At 42.3% G+C, this 25,991-nt stretch overlaps 1 protein-coding gene across 3 annotated transcripts in view; it reads left to right on the top strand.

Moving 5' to 3' along the window:
- Window positions 1–25,991, top strand: part of PLCB4 (phospholipase C beta 4) — a 159,033-nt gene that overhangs the window by 35,207 nt on the left and 97,835 nt on the right. For all 3 annotated transcript variants that reach the window (XM_007452038.1, XM_007452036.1, XM_007452037.1), the window contains exons 5-6: window positions 18,055–18,134; window positions 20,813–20,866. In XM_007452038.1, the coding sequence (XP_007452100.1) occupies window positions 18,055–18,134; window positions 20,813–20,866 (134 nt within the window). The remainder of the gene's footprint in view (window positions 1–18,054; window positions 18,135–20,812; window positions 20,867–25,991) is intronic.

Genomic DNA, 25,991 nt, shown 5'->3' with positions numbered 1-25,991 from the left:
CTTTCCCTAATCCTTTAGTTGTCTTATTTACATCGAGCTTGAGAAAAAAATTTTAGCAACTTGCCTTTAAAGAAATCTTCCCAAATATTCACCAAAAGAAACAACAGCCCCCTTTCTTTCCACAAGCGTATTTCACTGGTTCATGTAATTTTTATTACATACATAGACAGGTATGGAAACAAATGTAAGTAACTCATGGTAAGCATGCAAGGCGAGAGCAAAAAGGTACAACATGTTGGAAAACAGCTTATTAACTGTAAGGGTTTGGCATTCCCTGGGTGGTCAGAGTGTTTTGCTTATTTTATGCCATCTGACAAGTCTTGGTCTGACCAGTGAAATAGAAATTTTAAGAGAGTTTCTAGTACAGAACTTGCTTAGGAGTGTTTATTTGAGATTCTTGAGTCTGTTCTTAATTCCCAGGCTTTTATGATACTTACAGTCCAATGATTCTGAAAAATTCACTTAATTAAACATTTAATCCAAGCAGATCGGCCAACCTTCAATTCATGTCCTCTCCATGGAGGACCAACTTTTACACGTGGAATCTTTCCTGACTCTGAGAAAGCCATCTTACTTTGTTCATCCACTTCCTAAAAGGGTTCTCTGGTATTTTTTCTTCTTATTTCAAGGAGGTGTTTTAAGAATCAATAAAATTTGACATGAAATCTGACTTTCTTAGAGTTGAGCTTTCAAATAAATACAAAATGTTTTCACAGCACACAGGACAGTAAAATGATTGTGATTTTTCTTTTTTCAATATAAGATGTCACCAGTATAAAAGACATCTTTGTAGCTCAGCTTGTCTTTTCTTCAATCACCCCCTCTGCTTAAAGAGTAAATAAGCTTGTCTTGCCACTCTGCCTCTTTACAAGATGAGCTCAGTTCTATGGAACTTTCTCCCCTACAAAATAAATGTCTAACAGTATCTAAACCTTTCACCCACATCCTTCCAGTTGCTGAGTCCGCAAACACCCTCCTGCAGTGTCCTGATCGGTCCATTAACAAACACTCTCGTACCTAGGATCTAGCTGCTTCTACCACCAGCATCACTACAGCATTCTCCAGGCCAACACCATTTCCCCCCCTAATTGGCATCTGTACCTTGGCCTTGCCCCTTGCAGTCTGTAGCTGAAGGGATGTTTCTGAAATGTAATTCAGGTCACATCACTTTGCTGCTCAGAACCCTGCAAGGCTCACAGGGCCCAACAAGAAACCCTTCTCACTTCCCTTCCTCATGTTGCCTTCATCTCCCTCTTCCCTCCTTTATATTTCCTTCCAGCCTCAGGGTCTTTGCATGTGCTGTTCCTTTTGCCTGGAACATACTCCTTCCCCAGTTACATGCAGCGCATTCTCCCTCACATTTCTCAAATCTCTCCTGGAACATCACCTTAGCTTCCTGCATCATCTCCCCTCAGCACATCCTAACTCCTTATCTTGCTGTATTTATCTTCATTTCACTTCCACTATTTTCATGCCATACATTCATTTACTGCCATACGTTCATTTCATGCCATACATTCATTTACCACCCTGCCCGTGAAGGCAACATTCTGCTCACTGCTGCATCCCCGACATCTAGAACATTCGGTGCCCGACATTTAGTAGATGCTCAATACATACTTGTTTTATTGAGGTCTTTATGTTGACTGAATCCATAAATTCTAACCTAGGCGATGAATAGGTATAACCCTCAAGTTTTTTACAGTTTAGCTCAAAGAAAAGCTAAGAGAATTATCTTTGGATGAGAAGCCCAAGAAAATGTGATTCAGTGATAGTCCAAAAGGTCTGGGATTCCATGGCGTTATTTTTAGAGTCACTTTTCAGGATGTAATGGGACTGTTGCTAAGAATCCATGACAAGCCTGGAGGTTGTAACCCCGGTGTCTTGGCATCTTTCCAATTTAGATCATTATTTTCTGCTTCCCTAAATCCTTCCTGTCATTCCAGTTAGAAAATTCAGCTTTCATTTCCTCTCTTTAAAAACCTTCTGTTAAAAGAATTTGCTAACAAATTGCTGGCACTTTTCCCTCAAACCCAGTGTGCCTTTGGGTAATAGGTGCATCTGTTTGGTCACATAACTTAAAACATCTATGAAAAAACAGCCGCATGAAGGAGATATTTCCCATTTTTTTCTAAACTGTGTGTAATACAACTTTTTTTCTGAATCCTACTCATCTCTCTGCCCACCGTTTTACCATAAACCCTACAAATAATACCAAATATTGTAACAAACTTCTTTAGTTAGAAAAGCAACTCAGTTTCTCTGATGTACTTTTTTCTCTCTTGGGATACAACTAGTTGGGGAGGATTTTGTCCCTGGTGTGTTGAAGGCAGTTCAGATGTCTTTCATTAAGCTACAGCTGGCGCTACACAGCAGACTGCAAGCACAGTCGCTGTACATCAGATTGAAAGGCAACCATCATTGAAAATCTCCACAAATAAGTCTGTTATTTTATACCAAGTTGATTTTTACTCTGATTACAAAAATAAGCTGTTACTATGAAGTTCAAAATGCAAAGATTTGGATTTAAGTTCATACAATTTCCAGACTGCTCATTATACTTTCTGCAGGTTGTAAATATTTGGCAAACTCCATAAATTATGCTTTGTAACCAAGTAAACAAATAAGCTCATGACTGGGTACTATAGAAATTAAATTACAAAAATGTTATGTGTTATTCTTGTAGACAAAAAGATAAGGTCACATAGTTTATTACAGGGGATAAAATCTTATTTTAGTCTATTGGGTTGAATGTCACAATCGCTCTGCTGAACTTGAATTATGTTGAGTAGAAGAATGTATGCGAAGGTTCTTGGAGAATGGATTTATTCTTCGCTTTGCTGGGGAAAAAAAATATCAAGTTCATGTTTAGTCAGTCCCTCCTACTGGCTTTGCTAACACCCTGCAGAGCCCCACTCCCCTCAGCTAGTTCCTCTACCCCTAGTCAGGCACAGACCTACTCAGGGGATCAAACCATAAGCCTCACCTGGGACCTTCTTAAAAATGCAAATTCTTGGGCCTTATGCCGGACTAATGAACCTGAAATTCTCAGGATGGAGTCCAGTTATCCGTTTTTGTTTCTGTTTTTGTTAACTGAAGCATAGTTGATTTACAATGTTATATTGGTTTCAGAGATACAACATAGTGATTCAGAATTTTGATGGTAATAGTTTAAGCTCCCAGGTGATTCTGATGCTGGTTGAAGTTTGAGTCCCGTTGGTTTAGCATACAAATGGACTTGGTCCAAAAATCATAATGATTTTGAACCCAAACACGTTTTTATCAAATTGATTGACTGCAGCACGCAGGTAAATCTGTAGACCTATCAATCACTGGTTAGAATTCACTGAGAACACAGAAGGCACGATTAAAATGAATTCGTTTCTATGACTCTAGAACAAAAGCTATTTCTTAAAATGCAGTTTTAAAAATGTCACTAGCTTTAAATTGCTTCTCCATTTACCACATAGCTCCAGTTTTTACTGCTAGCAAAAAATGTCATTTTGAACATAATGTATGTGTAACATGGGACTACACGTGTTTGTATGTTTTCTAATCTTTGGGGTATAATTGAAAGATGGGACACATGAGGTGGTGGGTTGGACACCTTGCCTGAGATGAGTCTCTTGCCTCTAGAAAAAAAGCTATTTCTTAAAATGCAGTTTTAATTGTATTATATATGCCAGTGATTCTTAAAGTGTGGCCCCCCAGACCAGCAGCTCCAGCAGTACCTGGGAACTTAATCTGAGGTGCAGATTCTCAGGCCCTGCCCCAGGCCTGTGGAATCAGTACCCCATGTTTTAAATAGCCCTCCAGATAAAGGCTCAAGGTGAGAACTACTGCCCTGCAGAGAAGCTCCATGAGGAGTGATTATATCCTGCTTCTCTTGCATAAGTCTTGAAGAACTTACATTAACTGCTCTGCTGCCCAGACTCACCTGAGCCGATGCCTGCTGAATGCTAAAGGAGCTAAATTGTAAATCTGAACTTTCTATCCAGAGTCCAAGCCCCAATATACTAAAATTGATTTAAGTTCTTCACCACATGGCCTCATGGTGTTTTGAGGCTCAAGTGTGGGATGGTGTGTGTGTGTGTGTGTGTGTGTGTGTGTGTGTGTGTGTGTGTTTCATGTTTCCAAGACTGAAAGTTGGCACGTTCTTGTTTTGTTTCTTCTTTAAACCTTCCGGAATGCATGGGAAACGAATCAGTGAGGGACAGTAAAAAGCCATCTTGGGCTTCCCTGGTGGCGCAGTGGTTGAGAGTCCGCCTGCCGATGCAGGCGACACGGGTTCGTGCTCCGGTCTGGGAAGATCCCACATGCCAGGGAGCAGCTGAGACCGTGAGCCATGGCCGCTGAGCCTGCGCATCCGGAGCCTGTGCTCCGCAACGGGAGAGGCCACAACAGTGAGAGGCCCTCGTACCGCAAAAAAAAAAAAAAAAAACAAAAAAAAAAACCATCTTAAGAACAGAGCTGTGAATCAGAGCAGAGCAGATGCATGGGTGCGTATTTGTGAGCTTTAAATGTCCCCATCTCACCTAGGTGTTTTCTTCTTGCCAAATAAAGATAATAGGGTTCATTTGTTTAATTGCTGGGTTGAACGCGGAGGCCATCAAACTCTGGTTCATCAGTGAGTCTGTGGAATGGGTGACACTTGTCTCCTGGGGCCTCCCACGACCACCTGTCATCTCTCTTGCTCTCTCTTCCTTCCTCCTTCAGTTCTCATGCTGCTCTTGCCAGACCGTTTGTCCCAGGCTCCAGTAATTCAGTGTCTGACCCATGGTGGTACTCTCTGCACTCTGGAATTATTTCTTTATCTCTGTATTTCCAAAAACTGTAGTTCCCTTAGACCAGAAGTTGTGGACTCAGAGATGCCTGCAGGAGCCAGGGAGATGATGTGAATAATAAAAGGTGCCAGGAGACAAATAGGGATGGAGTGGAATTTAGTGAAGTGGGGTGTGCATATACCATCTGGGGGCACTTCCTGCCAGTTTTCCAACCATCAGAGCATGGCCCTGAGGTTGCTAGATTGTTGGTGGTGGCCATCTGGGGGCACTTACTTCCTGCCAGTTTTCCAACCATCAGAGCATGGCCCCATGGGAGAGCAAAGTGAGAAAGAAGACTTGAGTGAGGCGTGGTGACCTTGTCCGCAGCCACACTGAGCAGGCTGCAAAGTCATCTTCAACATTTGCATGGCCCATGCATTTTTATACAGTTCTCCAGTGTTTTCTGAATGCAAAAGGAGTGTTGCTCATGCTAAGGCATGCACTCCCACCACATTCTGGTCGAAAGCACGGAAGAGCGAAAAGAAAGGAAGCCCCATGTCCCCCTTTTCCCCTTCCTGAAACCCCCACCCCCTCTCTAATGTGTCTTTTTAATACGCACACAGTTTTCTTTTATACTAAGTTGGGTTCATGCTGTTTATAGAGTTTAATATAGTAACTATTTTATCATTAATAGTTTTTATCATGTGCATTTTCTTGGTCTTTAAAATGTTTTCTTGGGCTTCAGTGCAAGTCCCCATGACCTTTGAGGTGGGCATTTTTGGTTGTTACCCACTCTTGCTTCTTTAGAAACCTCCCAGCCTCTTAGGTACTTCTTTCAGAATGCTGTGATCTTCACAGGGGACATGTGTTCACTGCTGAGGGTTTCATGAACTTGAAGGTTTCCTAAGCAGAGACTCCATGCTGGGCCCAGTCTGCAGCTGCTCGGCTTGCCCTAATTGCAAGTGTTATCAAATGACTCCATCAAGGGAATGCAGAATGAATTACTCTAATTGCACCAGAAGTTTGGATTTCACCTTTTGGCCCCTGGGACAGAAAAATGTCACTAGCTTTAAATTGCTTCTCCATTTACCACATAGCTCCAGTTTTTACTGCTAGCAAAATATGTCATTGTGAACATAATGTATTTGTAACATGGGACTACATGTGTTTGTATGTTTTCTAATCTTTGGGGTATAATTGAAAGATGGGACACATGAGGCGGTGGGTCGGACAACTTGCCTGAGATGAGACTCTTGCCTCTGAGCACTGTGATCTGGAACAAATAATTTAATAATCGTAATCATAATAGTGCAGCCCACGGGCCAGATCCAGCCCTCGGCCTGATTTTGTGTGGCCAATGAGCTAAGAATAGCTTTTAAATTTTTAAAGGATTATTAAGACAAAACAAAACATAAAAACTGTACAACAGAGAACCATATGTGGCCCCCAAATCTTAAAGTATTTATTGCCTGGCCCTTTACAGAAAAAGTTTGCTGGCCCCTAATAATTATAATAAGAGCAGCAGCAGTGAAATTTTTATTTTATAGTGAATGCCAGACACTGTTCAAAGTGCTTGGCCTGCATTATCTCATTTAATTCTCACAACAATCCTGTGAGATGGATTATTCTCATTTACAGAGAAAGAAATAGGTCCAGAGGGGTTGAGAAACTTGCCCAAGGTCACACAGCCAGTAGGTGGCCAGCTGGTGTCTTGAACCCAGGCATTGGGTCCACTTCAGATCCTGTGTTCTGTCATACCCTCTGCTGCAGCTCATAAGTTGAGGAATAGCCTCTTCCACCTGTAACATTGTATGATTTTACTGTACTTTTCAGGTAAATGTTTAATGTCATTATTTCTGGAAGGTACAGTCATAGAGCAGCACTTCCCAAATTGGTGGCCCACAAAATGGATTCCTCAAAGAAGTCCACATATAAAGGGGGTTCTCTGGTCAAATGAGCATGAGAAAGCCTTGTTTAGATGGGTTTCTTTACTATAGCACTCTCAGAAGCAGAATTATTCTCATACCAGCCTCAGCAAGGAGGGGGGATATTCAGCTATTTCCCAAGTGTACATACATTCATTCATTCATTCATTTATGCCTATTGAAGGGACACAAAATCTTTCAGAACTACTGCATTACAGAAAAAAAGTCAGCAATGATGTCACAGAGGCATTGTTCAGCCCAATATTTTTCCAGATGTATCAAAACAATGTAATCTAGCCATTCATTTATTCATCTTTGCCATTAACATTCTTTTTATTGTCCTTGTTTTACTGCTGCCATGTTTCTTCCTTCCCTCACCCTTTTTGGGGGGAAAGAACAGGGGAAGAGTGGAATCTTTTCCATAAATGATAGGAAATTAGACAGTGAAACTCAAACCCATTGATTTAGATTCTTTTTAGTACCTCTTATCTTGAAAATCATGTTTACTTTGTAGGATTACCTATAGATTTGATTTGCCTGAGCTGATAGGTGATGCTGCCTGGAAAAGGGCAGCCAGAGGCTCCTTGATTGAAGATGCTTATCCCAGACCCTCAGCAGTTGGCTTTGTCTGCATGTTGAGTTCTGCTCATTTTGGCATGGCTTAATTTACCAGCGTTGTCAACTGATACATGTCAGGAGGAAAGTGACCTCGGGGATCTTAAGTACAGGCATTAGCCAAAGAAACGACTTCATGAACACCTTTTAATTCACCAGCTGTTCACTCATCCCTTACCATCAGGATTTTGCAAATTTGACAGTTGAGGCCAAAAATGCACTCTTACAAAACTGGTAGTTTCTGACCAGCATAAAATGATGCTCTTGGTTTTCTTAAAATCTTAAAATTCTTCAATTATTTTAGAGTTCTCTATATGGATGTCAAATAAGTGTTACATAAAATAAACCAAATATCTCATTTGCTTTTTGAATGATTTCTGGGGTTTGTAGGAATGGAGCTGCTCTATGAACTTTGAGGCATTAAAGAACATCACTTATTGCTTACTGTATATTGTTTATGTAGAGTGAACACAAGTGAACACAAGGCATAAATGTATTCTGAGTGTATATGTATGTATGATTTCTTAGGCTGGGTCTGTGAAATAAACTGATAACAGACAAATTAACAGGAGAAAAGGCATACAAATTAATTAAGTTTTCATTTTATGTGAACGGGGGCATCACAGAAAGAAGTGAATACCCAAAGGAGCAGTGAGATTTTAGAGTTTATATAGCACGTTAATAGCGGAAGGAGAGGGGGCGAAGGGTAGATGGTTTTTAAGGAAGGTAAATGGGCCCTTAGGAGAATAGACAGGAGGTATGATTGTCTTGTGACAATTTCTATTTTGGTGTGGTGCCAACTTTTCATTTTTCAGAAGAGGAGATTAGTGTTGCTTCTGGGGAGAGGATTTATGACAACTGAGTTCTGTTGGGAGGCTCCGCTTTTAGGCAGATAAGGAATTTCAGGAATTCAGATGCCTTCAGCTCAAAATAATTCTTACGCCAAAGTGGCATATTTTGGGGTGTCATATCCTGATTCTCTTCAACAGTATATTTATTAGAGTAAGTATTTGGAATTAGATGTGGTTATTTGGGACAAGATTCTATAGGTCCAAAAGAACATTGTTACAAGGTATCAGGTTGTCACAGGTAGAGTGAGCCTTAGGCGATGCAAAAAATTGTCTCTTAGAAATGATAGCGAACAGAAACCCATTTGGAATGGGAATTGGACACTTCAGCTTCTGGGTAATGACCAAGAATAGCACAGTGTCCCCTCCTTGCTGTGACTGTTTAGAGATTCTTTTTGACCTAGTGTTGTCAAGATAACCAGCCAGGCTGACAGACTGTTTTGACTATCTGTGAGTGAGTAAACTAATTTTGACTAGGGAAGTTATAAATATTATCCAGGCCCATCCAAATCGATCTTTCAAACACAGCCACCCATACTCATATATGGCAGCTCATTTCCTGCCCAGACACTGGTTCACTGTGCTGTGAAGGTGTGTTAAGAATTAGGTGGCACTTAATGCTTAAAGCATTCCCTTTATCAGCGACTTAGTATTCTTTGTGAGCAGAGAACAGCAGATGAAAAATGTATTTTCTGGAGGACACTCAGACTACATCAAGGGAAAAAGGCCCCCATCACTCCTTTTTTCTCCCCTAATTCTCTTTTAGATTTGAAAATTTCATGAAAACTATTATTAACTTCCTAAGGGCTTTGAGATCACTATTGGACTGTCTGTCTACTGATTTTTTTTTTTTTTTTTTTTTTTATTTTACAATATTTGGTACATCAAATTTTCACTCTACCCTTGATAAAGGCTTTCCCTTGTTTTTTTTTTTTTTTTTTTTTTTTTACACAAAACCCACATTGCTCTTTGGCCACCTACTTCAATAGTTTGCTACTGTGTGATTATCATAGGCTCATTAATTTAACCTTCCATCCTGGGTTTATCAACTGACTTTGTCTAGGACTGCAAGCATAGCTCCTTCATTATGCATGCAATTCTGTTCTGTCTCTGTTACCTTGCCCTCTTTCTCTGAGTCAGCGGTTAAGGTGACTTTCAGGTTTATTTGCCTGATTTGTTCTCGTTGTCACCACTGTCATTGCCTCCCTGTTGGCCTTCTGTCCCATGACCATGAGGGAGTTTTCAACATTGACATTGATCTCTTGCCAGGCTGACACTTAATACATTTTACCTGTACTTTCTCTCCTTATTAGGGCCAGGAGAAAGTAGCTGACATGAAAGAGAAAATTTGTTTTATTTTTTCTTTTTAACATGATATAGAAGTCAGTCTGTGATATACATAAACAAACATCGGTAGATCTGCTACTTAATTTTAGAATGGCTTTAGCATCCCCTATGAGCACAGTCAAAGGGTAAAATGTTAAATTTTGTCAAGTCCTGCCTAAATCACCAGCCTCTTCACTCTCCTGCTTCTACCCCTGGGGTTTTCTAATCCCTGAGCCAGGCTCTGCCTCAGTCCAGGGTTGAATACTACAGGGACCAAGACATTAAAGACAGGGGCACTTAGCCTCTAATTATTCCTGCCCACTGTGTTGGCTTCAGCCTTGAGGCTGAGATCTGATCACTGACATTTGGTGCCCTGAGTCATGCTATGATCATGTACCCCATTTCTGGGAATCAGACCTCTCTCTTGTTTTTGTACCAAATTATCTAATAAATGTTCTCCCAAGAAGCCCAGGCCCTTCAGACCATGTCTGTCCTGATGTTGTGCTCACCTCTCTCGGAACCGGGGGGTGGGGTGCTGCTACTTCTGGCAGGTTTCTGTGGGGCCATCTACTGCTGCCTAATGAGATCCTGGAGCTTCACCCACTCCCAAGTTTCCAGTGTCTGTGGAACATCCTTTTAGCCCACCTCCCGATGGTGGCTGGCATTGCTTTTATAATGCTTGTAACTTTCTTTAAAATACTTTAGCATCTACAGTGATATGTGTGTGTGAATTTTAATCCAAAATAGAAGAATGAGAATTTAAAATTTGAAGTGTCTCAATTGGTAGTACTCACCCTCAAGGTGGTTAGTTAGCATTTGAAAAGCTTGAATCCAAAGTGATGCCAAAAACTTGGCCTCTGTGCACCAGCGCAGAATTGAATCTCTGAGACAGAGTTTTGGGTGAAGTAGAAAAGAATAGCTTTATTGCTTTGCCAGGCAAAGGGGGACACAGTGGGCTCATGACTCTCAAAACTGTGTGTCTTCTCCTGGGAGGATTTGGTGAGGAGTTTTATAGCAGTGGTTCAAAGGTAGGGTTGCTGATAAGGATTGGGGTGTGTACAGGGCCTGCACTCCTTCAGTCTGGCCTCAGGTGGTCTCCTGATGAGCTTCTCTGGTTCCTTTAATCTGGAATGAAGAATGCTAGCATCTTCCATTTGTTGGGGGTTATGGTTCTGTAAAGAGCTCAAAGGCATTGTTATGCATATCCCTTGAAGGGGAGCCACAACCCCGCCCCAAGGCTGCACTATTGTTTCTTGGCTGCTCCTCCCTTGTCTCTGTATCCCCTCCCTTCCCTGATTAGCAACTATGCAAATCTGCCCTTTAGAACTCGGTGGAAATCGTGGAGGCTGGAATCTATTCCCTACAAACAAGAAACAGGGGAATTAGAAAGGCTTCTGTGCCCAGGAGCCCCACAGGGTCCTGCTCAGTTTCAAAAGTCCATAGGCCATTCATTATATATAAATTATACCTCAATAAAATTGATTAAAAACAAAACCAGACAAGTCTTTTCTCCAGTGGCCCCCTCTTTACCTTCTTCAAGGCTCTTTATCTCTGATTTTAGCACCAAATACTCTGATAGGTTAGAGTCACCTGGAAGACCTGTTAAAATTCAGATTGTTGGGCACCCCCTCTCAGCGTGGCTAATTCTATAAGTTTTGGGTGGGGCCTGAGAATTGACATTTCTAATAAATGCTATTTCTGCTGATGGGGGACCACTTGATAAAAGCTAGCATGATGGAGAGTAGAACTATTTTTCCACTGATGGATTTCTTAGTGGTGTCAATTTCTACAATTTGTCTAGAAATAATGTACCAGCACTGCTACCCTTGTGTGAACAGGGCACAAAACTCGAGCAATCCCAGATGCCTACATGCTGTCTCTCGGAAATTTGTAAGAAATGCAGAATCTCCAGCAGACACTAGACCCACTGAATCTGAATCTATACATTAACAAAATCTGAAGTAGTCCAAATGCACATTAAAATTTGAAAATTGCTGACCTGAGCCAAATTTAGTGCAGATGGTCTAGTTTAATGGTCCTCAGTTGTAGGTTCACACTAGAATTATCTACATTGTCTACAAAAGTAGATTGGTGGCCCAGCCACACTCAGATTGTTAATTAGAATCTCTGTGGTTGATGTTGAGGCTTCTGAAGTATTCCCTGGGGGATTCTACTGTACAACAGCCTCTGGGAACTGCTAATCTAGTCTCTGTATGCCATCCACATAGTTTGCTTTCAACATTGTACCAGCTGTAAGTGTCCTCCCCTTGGTCTGCCCTCTAAGTTAAATGTTGACAATTTAATGCCAACTAATACCTTATCCTAACCAAAATGAAATGATATCATTTGCCTCAGTTATATAGACCCATAAGAGATACCTACAGTATCCTTACTTTAGAATCTGAGCCACTGCCTATATTCAGTGGCAGTCTAAAGCCCAAATACTGTCCTAAAACTCAGTTTCTAGTTTCATATAAAGATATCTTTATACATTGAATATTATTAATCCGGAGATTTGTGAAATGTTGCAACTTTACACCCTAAGACCCTGTGGAAGGAAATCTTCACTTGAAAAGCCTCATAATTTACCCCAAGTACATGGAAATGAGTCTTATTGCCCTTCTTCAATGCCCTGTAGTCTTACAAGAATTCACAGTACAAGGGATCAAAAGATGTATTTTGAATTATATCAATTCCTGGCTTATGTTGTTTGAGCAGATGAAAACTAATCACAGTTGACCCTTGAAGAATGCAGGAGTTAAGGGCGCCAATCCTCTCTGCAATTGAAAAACATCCATGTATAATTTATAATTCGCCCTCCAAATCCATGTTTCTTCTGTATTCACGGATCCTCAGTATCCACAGTTCAGCATCCGTAGATTCAGCCAACCACAGATCATGTAGTGCTGTGATATGTACTGTAGAAAAAAAATCTACCTATAAGTTGACCTATGCAGTGCAAACCCATGTTGTTCAAGGGTTGACTGTAATTAGTAAAGCAATTAGGCACCTTGAGAATAACCAATTGAAATATGCCCTGACTTTTTGTCTCCATTTACATAAACAAACAAACCCCGTATGGATCAAGGCTTATGAGTTACAGGTCCCACGAAGTTCCCATGTTGTAGGTATTTCAGATGGCCCATCCATTGTTGATTTTCACAGCTCAGACAGGGGGAAGTTGAAAGTCACTACCTACAGCACCTCACCTCGTCTTGTTTCTACCCTTTAACTTCCCCTAAATGTTCAGGTCAGAACTTCTATTCTAGTGAGTGCAGATTTGTTCAGCCCAGATTGGGAGGGCATTGACAAAACCAAATAGTAATTGGGCTCTGTAAGGCCCTCACTAGAAGATTGGATATCCCAGCTGAGGGCACATGCAAAAACTTCAGTTCCCTTAGGAAACCATATCAGCTCTTCCTCAGTGGGCAGTGGGAAGAGGTGCTCAAGCTGGGAAGGACCCCTCATAGCCCTGTGCTTCTCAGACTGGACTGTGCACACAACTCACATGGGGATCTTACCAAATGCAGGTTCTAACCCTGTGGGACTGAGGTGAGCCTGAAGATGCTTCCTAGACATCTTGATGAAGTTAGCCACCTCTCTGAGTGGCCTGAGTCTAGAACAGAGCTTCTTAAAAGTGAGTTTGCAAAACAATCACTTGGAAAGCTCATTTCAACACAGATTTCTGTTCCCAAGGGTCAGATTTCCTAGGTGGGGCCTGATGATTTGCATTGTAAAAGCTCCCAGGAGGGTCTGACTGCTGGTCACTGGACTACACCTTAGGTGGCAAGTCTCTAACTTCTGAGCCAACTTAGTTGAAGATGCCTCCACTGTCTCCACCGTATCCTCCTCTTTGAAAAGAAACACCAGATGACTAGGAAGGTTGCTACTGAGTCTTCCCTTTAGAGAAAATTACACAGCAGATTTAGAAAGTGTCACTGAGTTTCTGTGATTTTTTGCTTTGACAGTATGGTACTTTGACTAAAAACTAAGAGGCATGCTTCTGGAACAAAATCTAGAGATAAGATTGAGTTGAAGGAACAACAACTCTGCTTGAAGTGGTGCTGACTGAAAAATAACAGAACTAGTTATTTTAGGAGGACAAATCTATGTGTATAGAAAAAGCTAGAAGTGCAGATAGCAAAGTGTTGTCAGCTCTCAATATCGGTAATGGAGTATGGGGTGATGTTGACTTTTTGCTTTATGCTTTTTTGCTTTACTTTTTTCTACATAGGGCATTTAAATATTGCTTTCATAACCTTAAAAATTTTTCCAAATGTTTTTAAAGGAAAAAGCAAGATATGTGCTCTGTAAATTCACATATTTTTCAGTTAAGTTTTGTTATGTCTGTGTCTCTATACATTTGGGGAGTTTTTTGTTTGTTTTTTGGTTTTTGGTTTTTTCTGTAGAGAGTAATTTTTAATTTCATTTTTTTATTGTTTTTATTTTTTATACAATTTTTAAAGGTTACTGTCCATTTACAGTGATTGCAAAATATTGCCTGTATGCCCCGTGTTGTACAACACATCCTTGAGCCTATCTTACACCCAGTAGTTTATACCTCCCATCCCCCCACCCCATATTGCCCTCCCCGCGCCCCACTGGTAATCACTGGTTTGTTCTCTATGTCTGTGAGTCGGCTTCTTTTGTGTTATTCTATATGTTTGCTTTTTAACAGGAAAGGGATTATTTTGTGTGTGAGAGTTCTAGTGTTTAAGGGTGAGGCCCAGCCCTTTACCTGGAAAATGGACGCCACCTGCATGATGAAAATAAGTTTAAGGAATCCCAGAGCAGACGGTGAAAATTCCCAGGAGAGAGTTAGGGGCAGCTGCCATTCCTCACTCCTTTCCCCTCGAACCATCCAGCACAAGCCCCCAAGAGTTCCTCAAAGGACCTTTTCTTAGAAGGGCTGAAATAAGCTTTAAGTTAATTTAGACAGAATTGGAAAATATTGAAAAATGAGAGAACAATAACCATTACAGCCTCCTGGGGAGGTGCAGAAGCTGCCCATTTGGACACTGGAACTGAGCTGATCCTGTGGGCTGGTTCCCCTGCATCCAGGCTGCGTTTGCCTGCTCAGGACAGCCGACCAGAGGGAAGACACCCAGTGTAGTAGGAATGATACCCTGTGTCACCATGGAGCAGTGTGTGAGCTCAACGTGTGTTGAGGAATGATCTAGAAACACTCATCCTGGGGCTTGAAGACACACCTCGTGGGGCGTTACGTAGACTATTAACGTATGTGCTTATATTCAGCAATTCAAAAACAAAAAACCTAAGTCAGTTTTTTCTGATTTTGTTAATCTGGAAACAATCAAAGAAGTTGATATGTATTTAACTCACTTCTGGCACAACTTTCCAACTAAATTCTAGGGTTCTACTGACACCTTCTGGCATTTCATCTATTTTATGTTAAAAACAAAACAAAATGCTTAACATATTTCCCACAGTCTTTTGGCCTTATTATGCCAGGTGTACATTAAGATAACACACAGAAGGAAAGGTCTGATGGGAAGGAGACATTTGGACGAGCCCTGAATACAAATTTCCCAGACACAAAGGGCAGAGGCCGGCTGCTCAGTGACCTTGGACAAGGCTGTGGACCTCACTTTCAGCATCACCAAGAGGAGAAGCTTCAGGTCCCTCCCCATGCCCTTTAGGGCTTGTGGGGATTCGGGGGCCTTTCTACTAACTAAAGCATAAGCCGAGTCACTGGTGTGATGACCTTAAAGGTGACACTCAAGGACTGTTCCATCACAATAAACTAACAAATTATTTTCCACATTGTATTTTCAAAAGATGGATGAATGTTGTTGAAGCCCCCTCAAAGCCTGATATCTCTGTAATTTATTTTAGAAACAACTAAATCAGAATGATCAGAAAGAACCAGCAGTCTCAGAAATGATCCACTTTTTTGCCCCAGGAAACCATGGACTTCGTTTTGTGTTTTGGAACACGTAACAAGGCTTCAGTGCTTCCCAGTTCATGCCAACCAAATTATTTGTGCTTTTTCTGTCCCTTCTTGGGAAACTCTGTGTGGGCCTGTGGTTTGTTTGGCCAATCACAGGATATTTGATTGTCCCCAGGGAGTTAGAGTCCCTTTTTTTTTTTTTTTTTTTGGTACACGGGCCTCTCACCGTTGGGGCCCCTCCCGTTGTGGAGCACAGGCTCTGGACGCGCAGGCTCAGCAGCCATGGCTCACGGGCCCAGCCGCTCCGCGGCACGTGGGATCTTCCTAGACTGGGGCACGAACCTGTGTCCCCTGCATCGGCAGGAGGACTCTCAACCACTGAGCCACCAGGGAAGCCCTAGAGTCCCATATTTATTCTGACAGAGGAAGTGAGGTCTGATGAGGAAAATAATTGAGGCATTTCTTCAAGGCTGCTATTTCATTTCTTCCTCCTCCCTCAGAACCCTGACTTCACCATCATGCTTGCTGAGGCTTTCAGTGCTATTTACAGTCCTCAGAAAATGGCCTTTTCTCTTTGTGAAAGGAAATTTTCCTCGTATCACTCCCAAGTCCCCCTTCAGAAGTCTGTTAGGTATGACTGGGGCTCAAAGAGGAAAACACAAACTCGCTGGTAGACTCACACCCATTAGGGTGGCTACTATCAAAACACAAGCAAAACAGAAAATAAGGAGTTTGGTGAGGCTGTGCAGAAATTGGAACCCTTGTGCAGTATTAGTGAGATTGTAAAATGGTGCAAGTGCTGTGGAAAACAGTATGGCGGCTCCTCAAAAACTTAAAAAAAAAAATACCATACAATCCAGCAATTCCACTTCTGGGTATGTATCCAAAAGAATCGAAAGCAGACTCTTGAAGAGATTCTGGAGCACCCATGTTCATAGCAGCATGAGTCATAATAGCAACACAAGGATCCATTGATAGATGAACAGATAAACCAAATGTGGCCTATACATACAATGGAATATTATTCAGCCTTAAAAAGGAAGGAAATTCTGACACCTGCTACAACACAGATAAACCTTGAGGAGGACATTAAGTTAAATAAACCAGTCACAAAGGACAAATACTGCATGATTCCACTTACATGAGGTACCTTGAGTAGTTAAATTCAGAAAAACAAAGTAGAATTTTGGTTGTCATGGGCTGTGGGGAGAGGGAAATGAAGAGTGGTTGTTTAATGGGAACAAAGTTTCATTTCTGCAAGATGAAAAGAGTTCTGGAGATGGATGGTGGTGACGGTTGCACAATGATGTGACTGTTAGTTAATGCCACTGAACCGATCACTTAAAAATGGTTACAATGATAAATTTTATGTTATATGTATTATATCACAATTAAAATTAAAACCACACACACATATAGAGCCCAGTCATCACCTCTGGCCCTCGCAAGTGACTTAATCCCTTGGCCATGTTAAAGCTGGTAATACTATGCAATGCTGTCCAATGGAACCTTCGGTGATGAGAGAAATGTTCTTTATTTGCACTGTCCGATATGTTAGGCGCTAAGCCCATGCTGGGTTTGAGCACTTGAAGTGTGATGAGTGTGACAGATGTACTGAATTTTATTTTTATTAGGTTTAAATTTAATTCATTTAATTTAATGAATCTTTATTCAGTTTAATTTAGCCACATGCGGCTAGTGGCTGCCATGCTGGACAGGGCAGGAAGACTGTACATCTGCATTACTGTCTATTCCAAAGTATTTTCCCATCCTCAGCATAGAGCTACAGCAGTCAGACCAAAAACCTAAGAAGGTAAGGTGCTGGCTTGTGTGTGGGCCCCAGTTCTGTTTGAACCCCCAGTATCAATTTGCTTCACAGCATTTAGCCAAGACTGTGACTCTCACTTTTAGCAATTTGGTATGGCATTCACTGGCATCGGTTATTGGACGCAAGGGCAGAGTGGGCCTTAATTCATGGGCCAGCCTTTTCTAGTAAAATGTCCTTTGGAAACCCAAATTCCTTTACTGCCACACACAGTCTTCACTTTTCCTTGTAAATCCATGGAGTGATGTTATGAACTAAAACCGAGGTCCAAGTCCTTATACAGAAATCATGCAAGCACATTGCTCTTTGCTCTGGGTACCCTGGCATCGATGCCTGTTTTACTTTTTAAGGCTTTGCTGGAAAACACAGACAGGTAAGATAAGTAACAAATTCTTACATTGAAATAGAATCACACAATAAAATGGATGAACCTCGAATGCCTTCATCCTCTATAATGAGAGTAGCTAAGTATGTCATCACGTATTGTATAATGTTGCTTTAGAAATAATTAATATTGCCAGCAACTGAAAGGGGCTTATATTTAAACAGGCTGCAAATAGAAGGCTTAACAAGTCAATCAGTGGGCAGCATTGCTTCGTGACAACCCAGTGTTTAATGACACTGTAGATGCCACATTTGTCTTCATGGAAAGAATGAAAGCTGTTTATTAAAGCATAAAATATGAGCGTGTGGAATGAGGATGGCTGAGTGGCAGGAAGAAGATAAAGAAGAGTTTATATTATTCTTACACAAAATGGATACGAGCTGTCTAATAAAAAAACACCCAGTTTAGCTCTGGCAGATTTGCTCACCAAGAACACTTTTTTTCTTTCTCTTTCAGCAATGGGTCGAAGGCCTGAGATCCATCATACACAACTTCAGGGCCAACAATGTCAGTCCCATGACATGCCTCAAGAAACAGTGAGTTTTATTTGCATGATCCTTTGTTTTTGGCTGTTATTAAGCAAACAGTCAGATTAGGAGATGAAGGCTATGTATATGGACCAGGCAGCATCTTCCTTGCCTTTGCTTCTATGCTCCTGACCTTGGAGAAGATGTTGACCAATATGCACCTGTACTCTTCATGCCACCTGGCAGGGCATGTGTGATAAGCCCACAGCCTGAAACCTGTTTGAAAGGAATGGTTGATGGCAGAAAGATGCTGGAACCTCAGCTCCCCAGTATCCTCTGGGTTGTGGGCCCTGTCTTTTGTGTCCCGAGACTGAGTCTGCTGATAAATAGCTCTGCATGCCTGGGGCCATATTTGGGCGCTGATGTAGCTGGAGTCTCTGTTGCATGACACTGAGAAATGGGGAGTGTGGCCAAGAGAAGCACTTTTGCAAAAGCACCGATGGCTCCAGTGGAAAAGGAGCCCTGGCCCCAGGGACTGTTTAGCACCCAATCAGGGATCCAAAGGTACTTTTGAAATTCAGAAAGCAGGCCTTCCTTACTCCAGCTCTGTATTCAAAATTCAGAGAGGACCTACATGACATGGTAGGTTTTAACCCTACGAAGTTATTCTTTCCAGGTGACATGAAAGTTACTCAAGTAGAAATTCTAGCCAAAGCCCAAATCAGCCTGTTTGAAAAGCAGTGATCCATGGAGGAGTGGGGCCACCTGTTATCACAGGGCCCTTGGCAGGCAGTCATGAGGTGTAGGAGAGAACCACACTGAGAATCTGCAGGGATAAGCCGGTATCTCTTAGCCAGGCTCAGGTCCAGCACCAAGGGCGGGATTCCTTGGACTTCCAGGCCATGGGAGGAGAGATCAGTCCTTCGGGCATTTTGCTTTTTACTTCTGGTCCCTTTGGCAGGTGCTTTAACAGCATGGACTCTGTGCTGTAAATCCCAGGTTGGCCACTTCGTTGCTGGGTCACTCTTGGCAAATTCTTAACCTTGTGCCTCACTGTCCTCATCTGTGAATGGAGGTGGTGACACCACTCATAAGATACCACGCAGAGGAAATAAGGTCGTGGGGAGCACCTAACCCGGTGCCTGGTTCCCCATCCCTCCTTGTTCAGTATTAGTTATTTTGATTTTGATATCATCCCTCCAGTGTTTTTCCCATTGTCTTATCAGAGGGGAGTTATTTAGTCTTGTACATTCCTATTTTTTGTTCAGCAGCTTCTTGTCCTCTGCAGTTGCTGTGTCATGTTTTCTTAAAAATAAAGAGCAACCCAACAGATACTTTGAAGTTATATAACCTCAGACTTTTGGCATGCCCATTTATGCCTGAGTGACCCAAGTCCTTGTATCTGGACACCAGATCTTATCTGCCTTCATTGGTGTCCTGCCCAGATCCCCTTCTGTTGCTGGTGTTCACCCATCCGCCAGCTGCTGGGAGGGTTAGGTCACTAAGGGCTCACACCTGCCTGCTTCTCCAGAGAATTGCCCTCTGCCTACCGGGAGTCACCGACCCTGGGAGATCACAGTCCTCCATTGGCGTCTCTGTGGGATTGGTTCCAGGAGCCCTGCTGACACCAGAATCCACTGATGCGAGTCCCTTAGAGTTGACCCTTCGTGTTCACAGATACAGAACCCACGGATAAGGAGGGCTGACCCTAGACCCCTCCCTTCTTCTGGAAGGAAGCCCATGGCCAATGACAGGCTGAGACAGTATACAGGAGGCCAGCCCCCTTGCCACCAAGCCTGGTGCAAATCACACTCCAGAGCTCCCTGTGGCGTCAGGACAAAGCTCCAGCTGAGAGCACAGCTTCGTGTAACTTCCTCCCTGCCTGTCTGCTTCCCTCACTCCTATGGTCCTGAAACCATCCCCTTAAAAGTAGTCACATGTGCTTCTAGGAAGCTTGACTTAAGACAGAAACTTTACCAAATCATCATGTTCTGCAAGCACCAAAGGACAAATATATGTTCTGGGTCTCCATGTATCATGAACACCTGGGGAAAGCAAGGCATTTTTCACCATCAGTTTGAGTCGATGAACTTCTCTGACTGTTACAGATTAAGGGTCCAGATCCCTTTATGGAGCTGGTGTCCACCCATCCGCCAGCTGCTGTGAGGATTAGGTCACTAAGGACTCACACCTGCCTGCTTCTCCATCTTCACTACACTTAGAGCAGGAGCTGGAGCTGGGGTGGAGGGGGTCCCCACTGTCCTCAAGACTAGACTGGCTGGTGTTACCATGCACTTGCATTTCTTACCCCCTTAGTAGATTATTAAAGAGCAACAATCAAGGACGAAACCAATCACCAAATAAGTGCCTACAATTTGCTTTGCTCATGCAAATTCCCAATTTTCTGATTCATCTAGGATTACCAGATTAAATATGGCACTCTCAGTGAAATTTGAATTTCAGATAAGTAACAAATAATGTTTTAGTATAAGTACATCCTATGCAATATTTGTAACATACTTGTAGTAAAAATTTATTTGTTGTTTATCTGAAATTCAGATCTAACAGAGTCCTATATTTTTGTTTGCTAAATCTGACAACAGTAAATTCATCTCACAGTGTGTAATTGTCTCTGGTTTTCCGAATAAATGTTCTGTGTTTGAATGAACTTTCTTTTAAAGTTCTTAACCAGATTGAAGCTATTTCTCCCGAGAAACATTAAAACAGTTGTTACTGTTGTTTTCCAGCTGGATGAAATTGGCATTTATGACCAACACAAATGGGAAAATTCCAGTTAGGAGGTAAGTCAGTTATTCTTGTCTGCTCTGCACAGCTTGGGTCAGCCCTTGTGATACCAGCCCACAGAGAGAGCCCCCCACAAGGGGGGCTTTAGTTAATTTCTTTAACTAAAGATATTTCTGTAAGTTTAGTTTGAATCACATCATCAAATGCTATGTTCAGTTTGTAAAAATCACTTATGGACATAAAGTTGCATTTTTCCTTGGAACGGGTAGCTGTTAACTCTGATAAATTAAAGAACATCTGAAAATCTAGCAGTATTTTTAAATCTTCAGCTCAGTGGGTTTTCAGGATTCAGGTATCTTTCACCTACTTGCCCTGAACAACCTTTAACTAAAATTAAAGAAGTTTATATTGTGCACCTACAGTGGAAGTGTATGGACATGTCTTAGGAAGTGTGATGCCTCTAGACAGTGCATCTCATTCTGGGCTTCGCTGGTCCTCTGGTGCCCAGGACGAGTGGACTTGGTGTCTGGGTATGCTATCATTGACACCACATGCCCTTCAGAGCTGTCGCTTCCCTCCTTACCCTGCCCAAGTTAACAGAGACAAGGGAGAAAATGGAAGGAAAGCCTGGGTGGAGTCAAGAATGAAGAGAAGATGAACCAGAAACGGCCTTCACACCTGTGCTTCAGTACTTAAGCTGATGTGTTTCACCCTCTGAGGATTTCTCATGCTCCGCTTTTTTCTGCCTCTCCACTCCTTCCGGCATTAGGGTCATGGTCTGTGGGTCCAGTTGGAAGCTCTTGTGACAGTAGTGATGAGAATTCTTTACCCAGGTCCCCAAGTATTTTTTTTTCGTTGGTGTTTGTGTAAACATTTCATGAAAATTCCAGAAGCTGAACTGGGCCCCAGAGCATCTGCTGCCCACATGAAGCCAGGGGTATATTAGGATTCAGGAACCTGAATTAAACGTGAGTTCCCCAGATACTGACCCACTCTTATAGAATTCTCCCGACTTGCATTCAAGTTGACCTCTTCCTGGACACTTTAGCAAAGAAGCCAACGACAGATAACAGACAAAACCCACAACTACTGGGTGGAGTTGTGTCTTAGAAATGCTCTGTCTTTCAGAGATGAGGCGGACAGGTCACCAGCTGCACAGCATTTGAGGGAATGCACTGGAGCCGAGACCCACAGATTACACTCAGCCATTTCTGCCTCTCCTTTCCCTCTGTCTCTGCCTAGACTTGAAGCTTCCATTCTGCATCCCTCTGAGAGTATCTCCACACTCCCTGAATGTCATTCTTTTCACATTCATCAGAACTATCCTAGAGGTCATCATTTTCCTTAACTCCATGTATTGTAACATTCATGGACTAAGGTATCCATGTGACACAACTGATGTATCAATGGGCAAACGAAAAGCATACACATCATGAAGAAGACCATGGCAGTATTCTTTTTATTTAACCTTTTATTGAGGGCTTCCAGGGTTATCGACCTCATGCATCTGTTGTGGTCTTTACAAATCTATATGTAGGATTCTCTGCTTTTTATTTAATAACTTACTAGCAAGTCAATTTTGCATTTACTTTAGAAGTTTAAAAAAAGCCCCACTAGCACCCTTGACTGATGGTTGTTGGCAAAGGCACTTTACACTGATCCTTATTTTATTTAAAGCCCTTTGTTCTGTTGAGAATAGCAGAACAATTATTTTAATGTATCTCGGCATCCTACAGCTATTACCAAATATATAGTGCATTTTTATTTAAAAATCAGTATTGAAGTAATAAGTCCAAACTTAGCACAGATAGAAGTGTGAAGACCAAAAATGTAGGTTGGATCAGTTTTTACAAAAATTGCTCTCCTGATTTTTCTCCCAAGATAAGTTTCAGGAAATGGACAAAATAGAAACACATAGATTGTAATCAAAGCACTCTAAACGAGCAGTTCTGGTATCATCTGTACACATCCTATGAATCAAGCCATTGTTACACAAGCTTGGAAGCCTTTGCTGATTCCAAAGATCTTTGTGCAGCATGTTCACATACAAAATTATTACCCCGTTTTTTGTAGAAATAGCCTAGATATTTTGTCTTCTTTAGCTTTCTCTGACGTGAACTCTTTGGTGCCTGACAGCATTAACAGGTGTTTGACACAAGACATCTGTGATCCGGGGGCAGTTTGTCAGAGTTGATGGAAAATTGATACCAAGCCAGCAAAAAGCAGATAAATCTTTATGTGGATGAGCTGCCAAGGGCGAGATGGAAATTGTTCTGAATGTTTTAATGGATATGAAGAGTAAACACTTTAAAATGTCATTTCATCACTGTCATTCTGGAGTTTTTAAAATGGAAACTATTAGTGTAGTGTGTGCGTAATATTAGAGGGGATCTGGCTTCAGGGTCATTAGATCAGCTTGAGAGTGGCCCCTCTTTGTGAGCTGTAACCAAAATTTTAATGTCCAGGAAGCTGCAGGAAGTATAAGGGAAGAAAGTCTTTACCTCCCTCTTCTCTTGTCTTTCCTTGTACATCATCTTATGCAGTCTGCCTTTCTCCCAAACTTACAAACTCACACTCAGTTTGCCTATCCACTCAGACCAAAGCTTTGAAGTCATTCTTTTGGTCACTCTTTTTACTTTTTTTTTTTTAATTGCCATTTCCCATTCCTTGTAACACGGAGTTGGAACCAATGGCTATGAATAGAAGGAGTCCCAAGGGAGAAGATGTATTAAGAGGGCTAAGATCTCAGGGGTGGTCATAGCAGCCTAACTCCCTCATAATCCACCCACATCCTGAAGGCCCAACCTGCCTACGACGAGGGTCTGGTTCTGCAGGGGGCTTCACTTCATGAACACTCCTTGACTGTTTCAGAAGATGGTATTAAAACCATTGGATAGATTGTAGACCCTTCGAGGGCAGAGTGAGACTCCCTGAGTTTCTAGGGTCATTGCTGTCTTGATTGCCTGGAAGGTCTGCTGAACAGGGAATTTAATCTGATGGACTGGGTACCACTTAAGGGTATTTGCTTTTCTAGCATTTCCTTTCGGGTAGGTAGTGTGTTTTGCTTCAACAGAAACTCTGAGCACCTGTAGCTACGAAACACTAAGCTGTACTCTTTGGGGCTGTGTATAAAGGGTTGAATAAATTGCAGTCCCTTATACACACTCTACATGCCCATGAAACGCCCTCGATGGTGTCTGAAATGCCCCCAGCCTGTGATAAGTGTGTTTCTTTCTCTCAGGACCCTGGTTAAATGCTGGGCCTCCGATGCAACTGGAAACTCAGAGAATTCACCTTTGCACCACAACCCACTCGCCCCTAAGCCGAATCCATTTTGAGGCCCAAGAATGATTCTGAAAGCTGCCTGGAGAGAAGGCAATAAAGCAGCCCCGTCCCTCCTCCTCCCCACCTCCAGGGAAATGGTCTCTTCCACTTCCCTGCTCCTATTTTCTCTTAGAATGAGGGGAGCAAATCTGTGTTGAGATTGCCCAGCCCGAGGCCCCTCGTGAAAAGATGGGCCTGAGAACAAGCTCTTCTGACCATCATACCACCTCTTGCCTTTATTTATTTATCCCACCAGCCCCTCGGCAGGTGGGATCTTAGTGCCCTGACCAGGGATCAAAGCCATGCCCCCTGCAGTGGAAGCATGGAGTCCTAACGATTGGACTGCCAGGGAAGTCCCACCTCTTGCCTTTATTATCTTCTGTCATGTCTCTGGGCTCTGACTTTGCCCTCACTGATATATTCCCATGTGGATTTCCCTCCTTCCTGCCCCTGCACACCCTATTTTCTCCTTCTCTCTCTATCTCCCACAAATGCTTGGACAGACTACTCCCAAAAGATGTCCTTGTTCTGCTTCCTATTTCTTGGCATTTCCCCAAGCCCCAGCCAAGATTCTACTCCTACGAACTCTCCCTTTCCTCCCCACTCCACCCCCTCCCCAACACCAGGTTGTTTCACCAGAAAGGCTCAGGCCCTACACCTGCTACATTCATGACCATGTTCATCAGTTTTCATTTCCTTTATGAGGCCTGTTGAAACCTAACAGAAGCTCGAGTTAGCTGAGATTCCCCTGAGATTGCTAGGCAGAGAGTTTCCTCCTGGTTACAGGTGCCAGACATCTCAAATCCTGCTGGAACCTGCAGCCCTCACATTTAACACATACTCTGTTTCAAAAAAAAAAGACACACTGAATAGCCACTTTCCCCTATTATAAAGAGCAGATAAACTGCTTCTCAACTCAGTCCAATGTATGAAAATTCCATGAACTCTAGAGAAGTGGGAAAATGTGGGCATAGCACCCTCGACCCTAGAAACTGGTTTACTTAACGTCATACGTATATGCTGTACCATGTCTGCAGATTTGTTAAAGAGAATTCGTAGGCCTTCCTATATTTGAATACAACTGTCTCAAACATTCTTAAAACTGTACTTCTTGAAGTATTCTTAGACCACGTAGGAAACAATAAAGCTTTGAATGAACACATAGCAATTTGTTTACCTACATCTAGCTCTTCCCAATCTCTTCTGGGAAGTTGTACTCTGCAGTTGAAGTGGTGCTTTCTCCCACTCATCAAGATTAAATGGCGGTCACTGCTTACATTGGGAACTTGCCTTCCACTTAACGCGAACGGTGGAGTGCATGACAAGGTTGGGCATGGGAGGCGCTGTTACAGATCCTCCTGTGCTCACAGGGAAGGCGGTCCAAAGCCAAGCTTCACAGATGAAAGTAAGCTCTGTCTTCCAGTGGAGGCTGGACTTCTGATTTAGGCTTTAAGTTATTATGGTGATAAATCACCTGGGCCTCCATTCAGGGAGGCCGAGACATGGCTCAGAGTCAAGTATGGATTCCAGGGTCCAAGTCCTCTCCTCAATAGTGTTTGTTCTGAGTGTCACCAATTCATTTATCAGGAGTCTCTCTCCTACTTTTATCATCATCAGGAAATATGCTCCTTAAGGTTTTATCCATCTTACTAGCCTTGATGAACACAGTACTGATTCAAAGGCACCACCATTATTCAAAAATACTGTGTCTCAGGGGAATGCCAAGATTCTGCTAAAACATTGAATAATTGTTCCCCTGCCTCCCCTCTCCCTGACACCTGTCACTTTCATAATAAAGTCCCCAATCCTTGAGGCAGCTGACATGTCAGAGTAGCTAAAGGGTGCTTAGCTCAAAAA

Source organism: Lipotes vexillifer, unplaced genomic scaffold, assembly GCF_000442215.2.
Source record: "Lipotes vexillifer unplaced genomic scaffold, Lipotes_vexillifer_v1.1 scaffold257, whole genome shotgun sequence".
Classification (NCBI taxonomy): Eukaryota; Metazoa; Chordata; class Mammalia; order Artiodactyla; family Lipotidae; genus Lipotes; species Lipotes vexillifer.
Note: the sequence above shows the minus strand (reverse complement) of the source record. Positions and strands in the feature narration are given on the sequence as shown.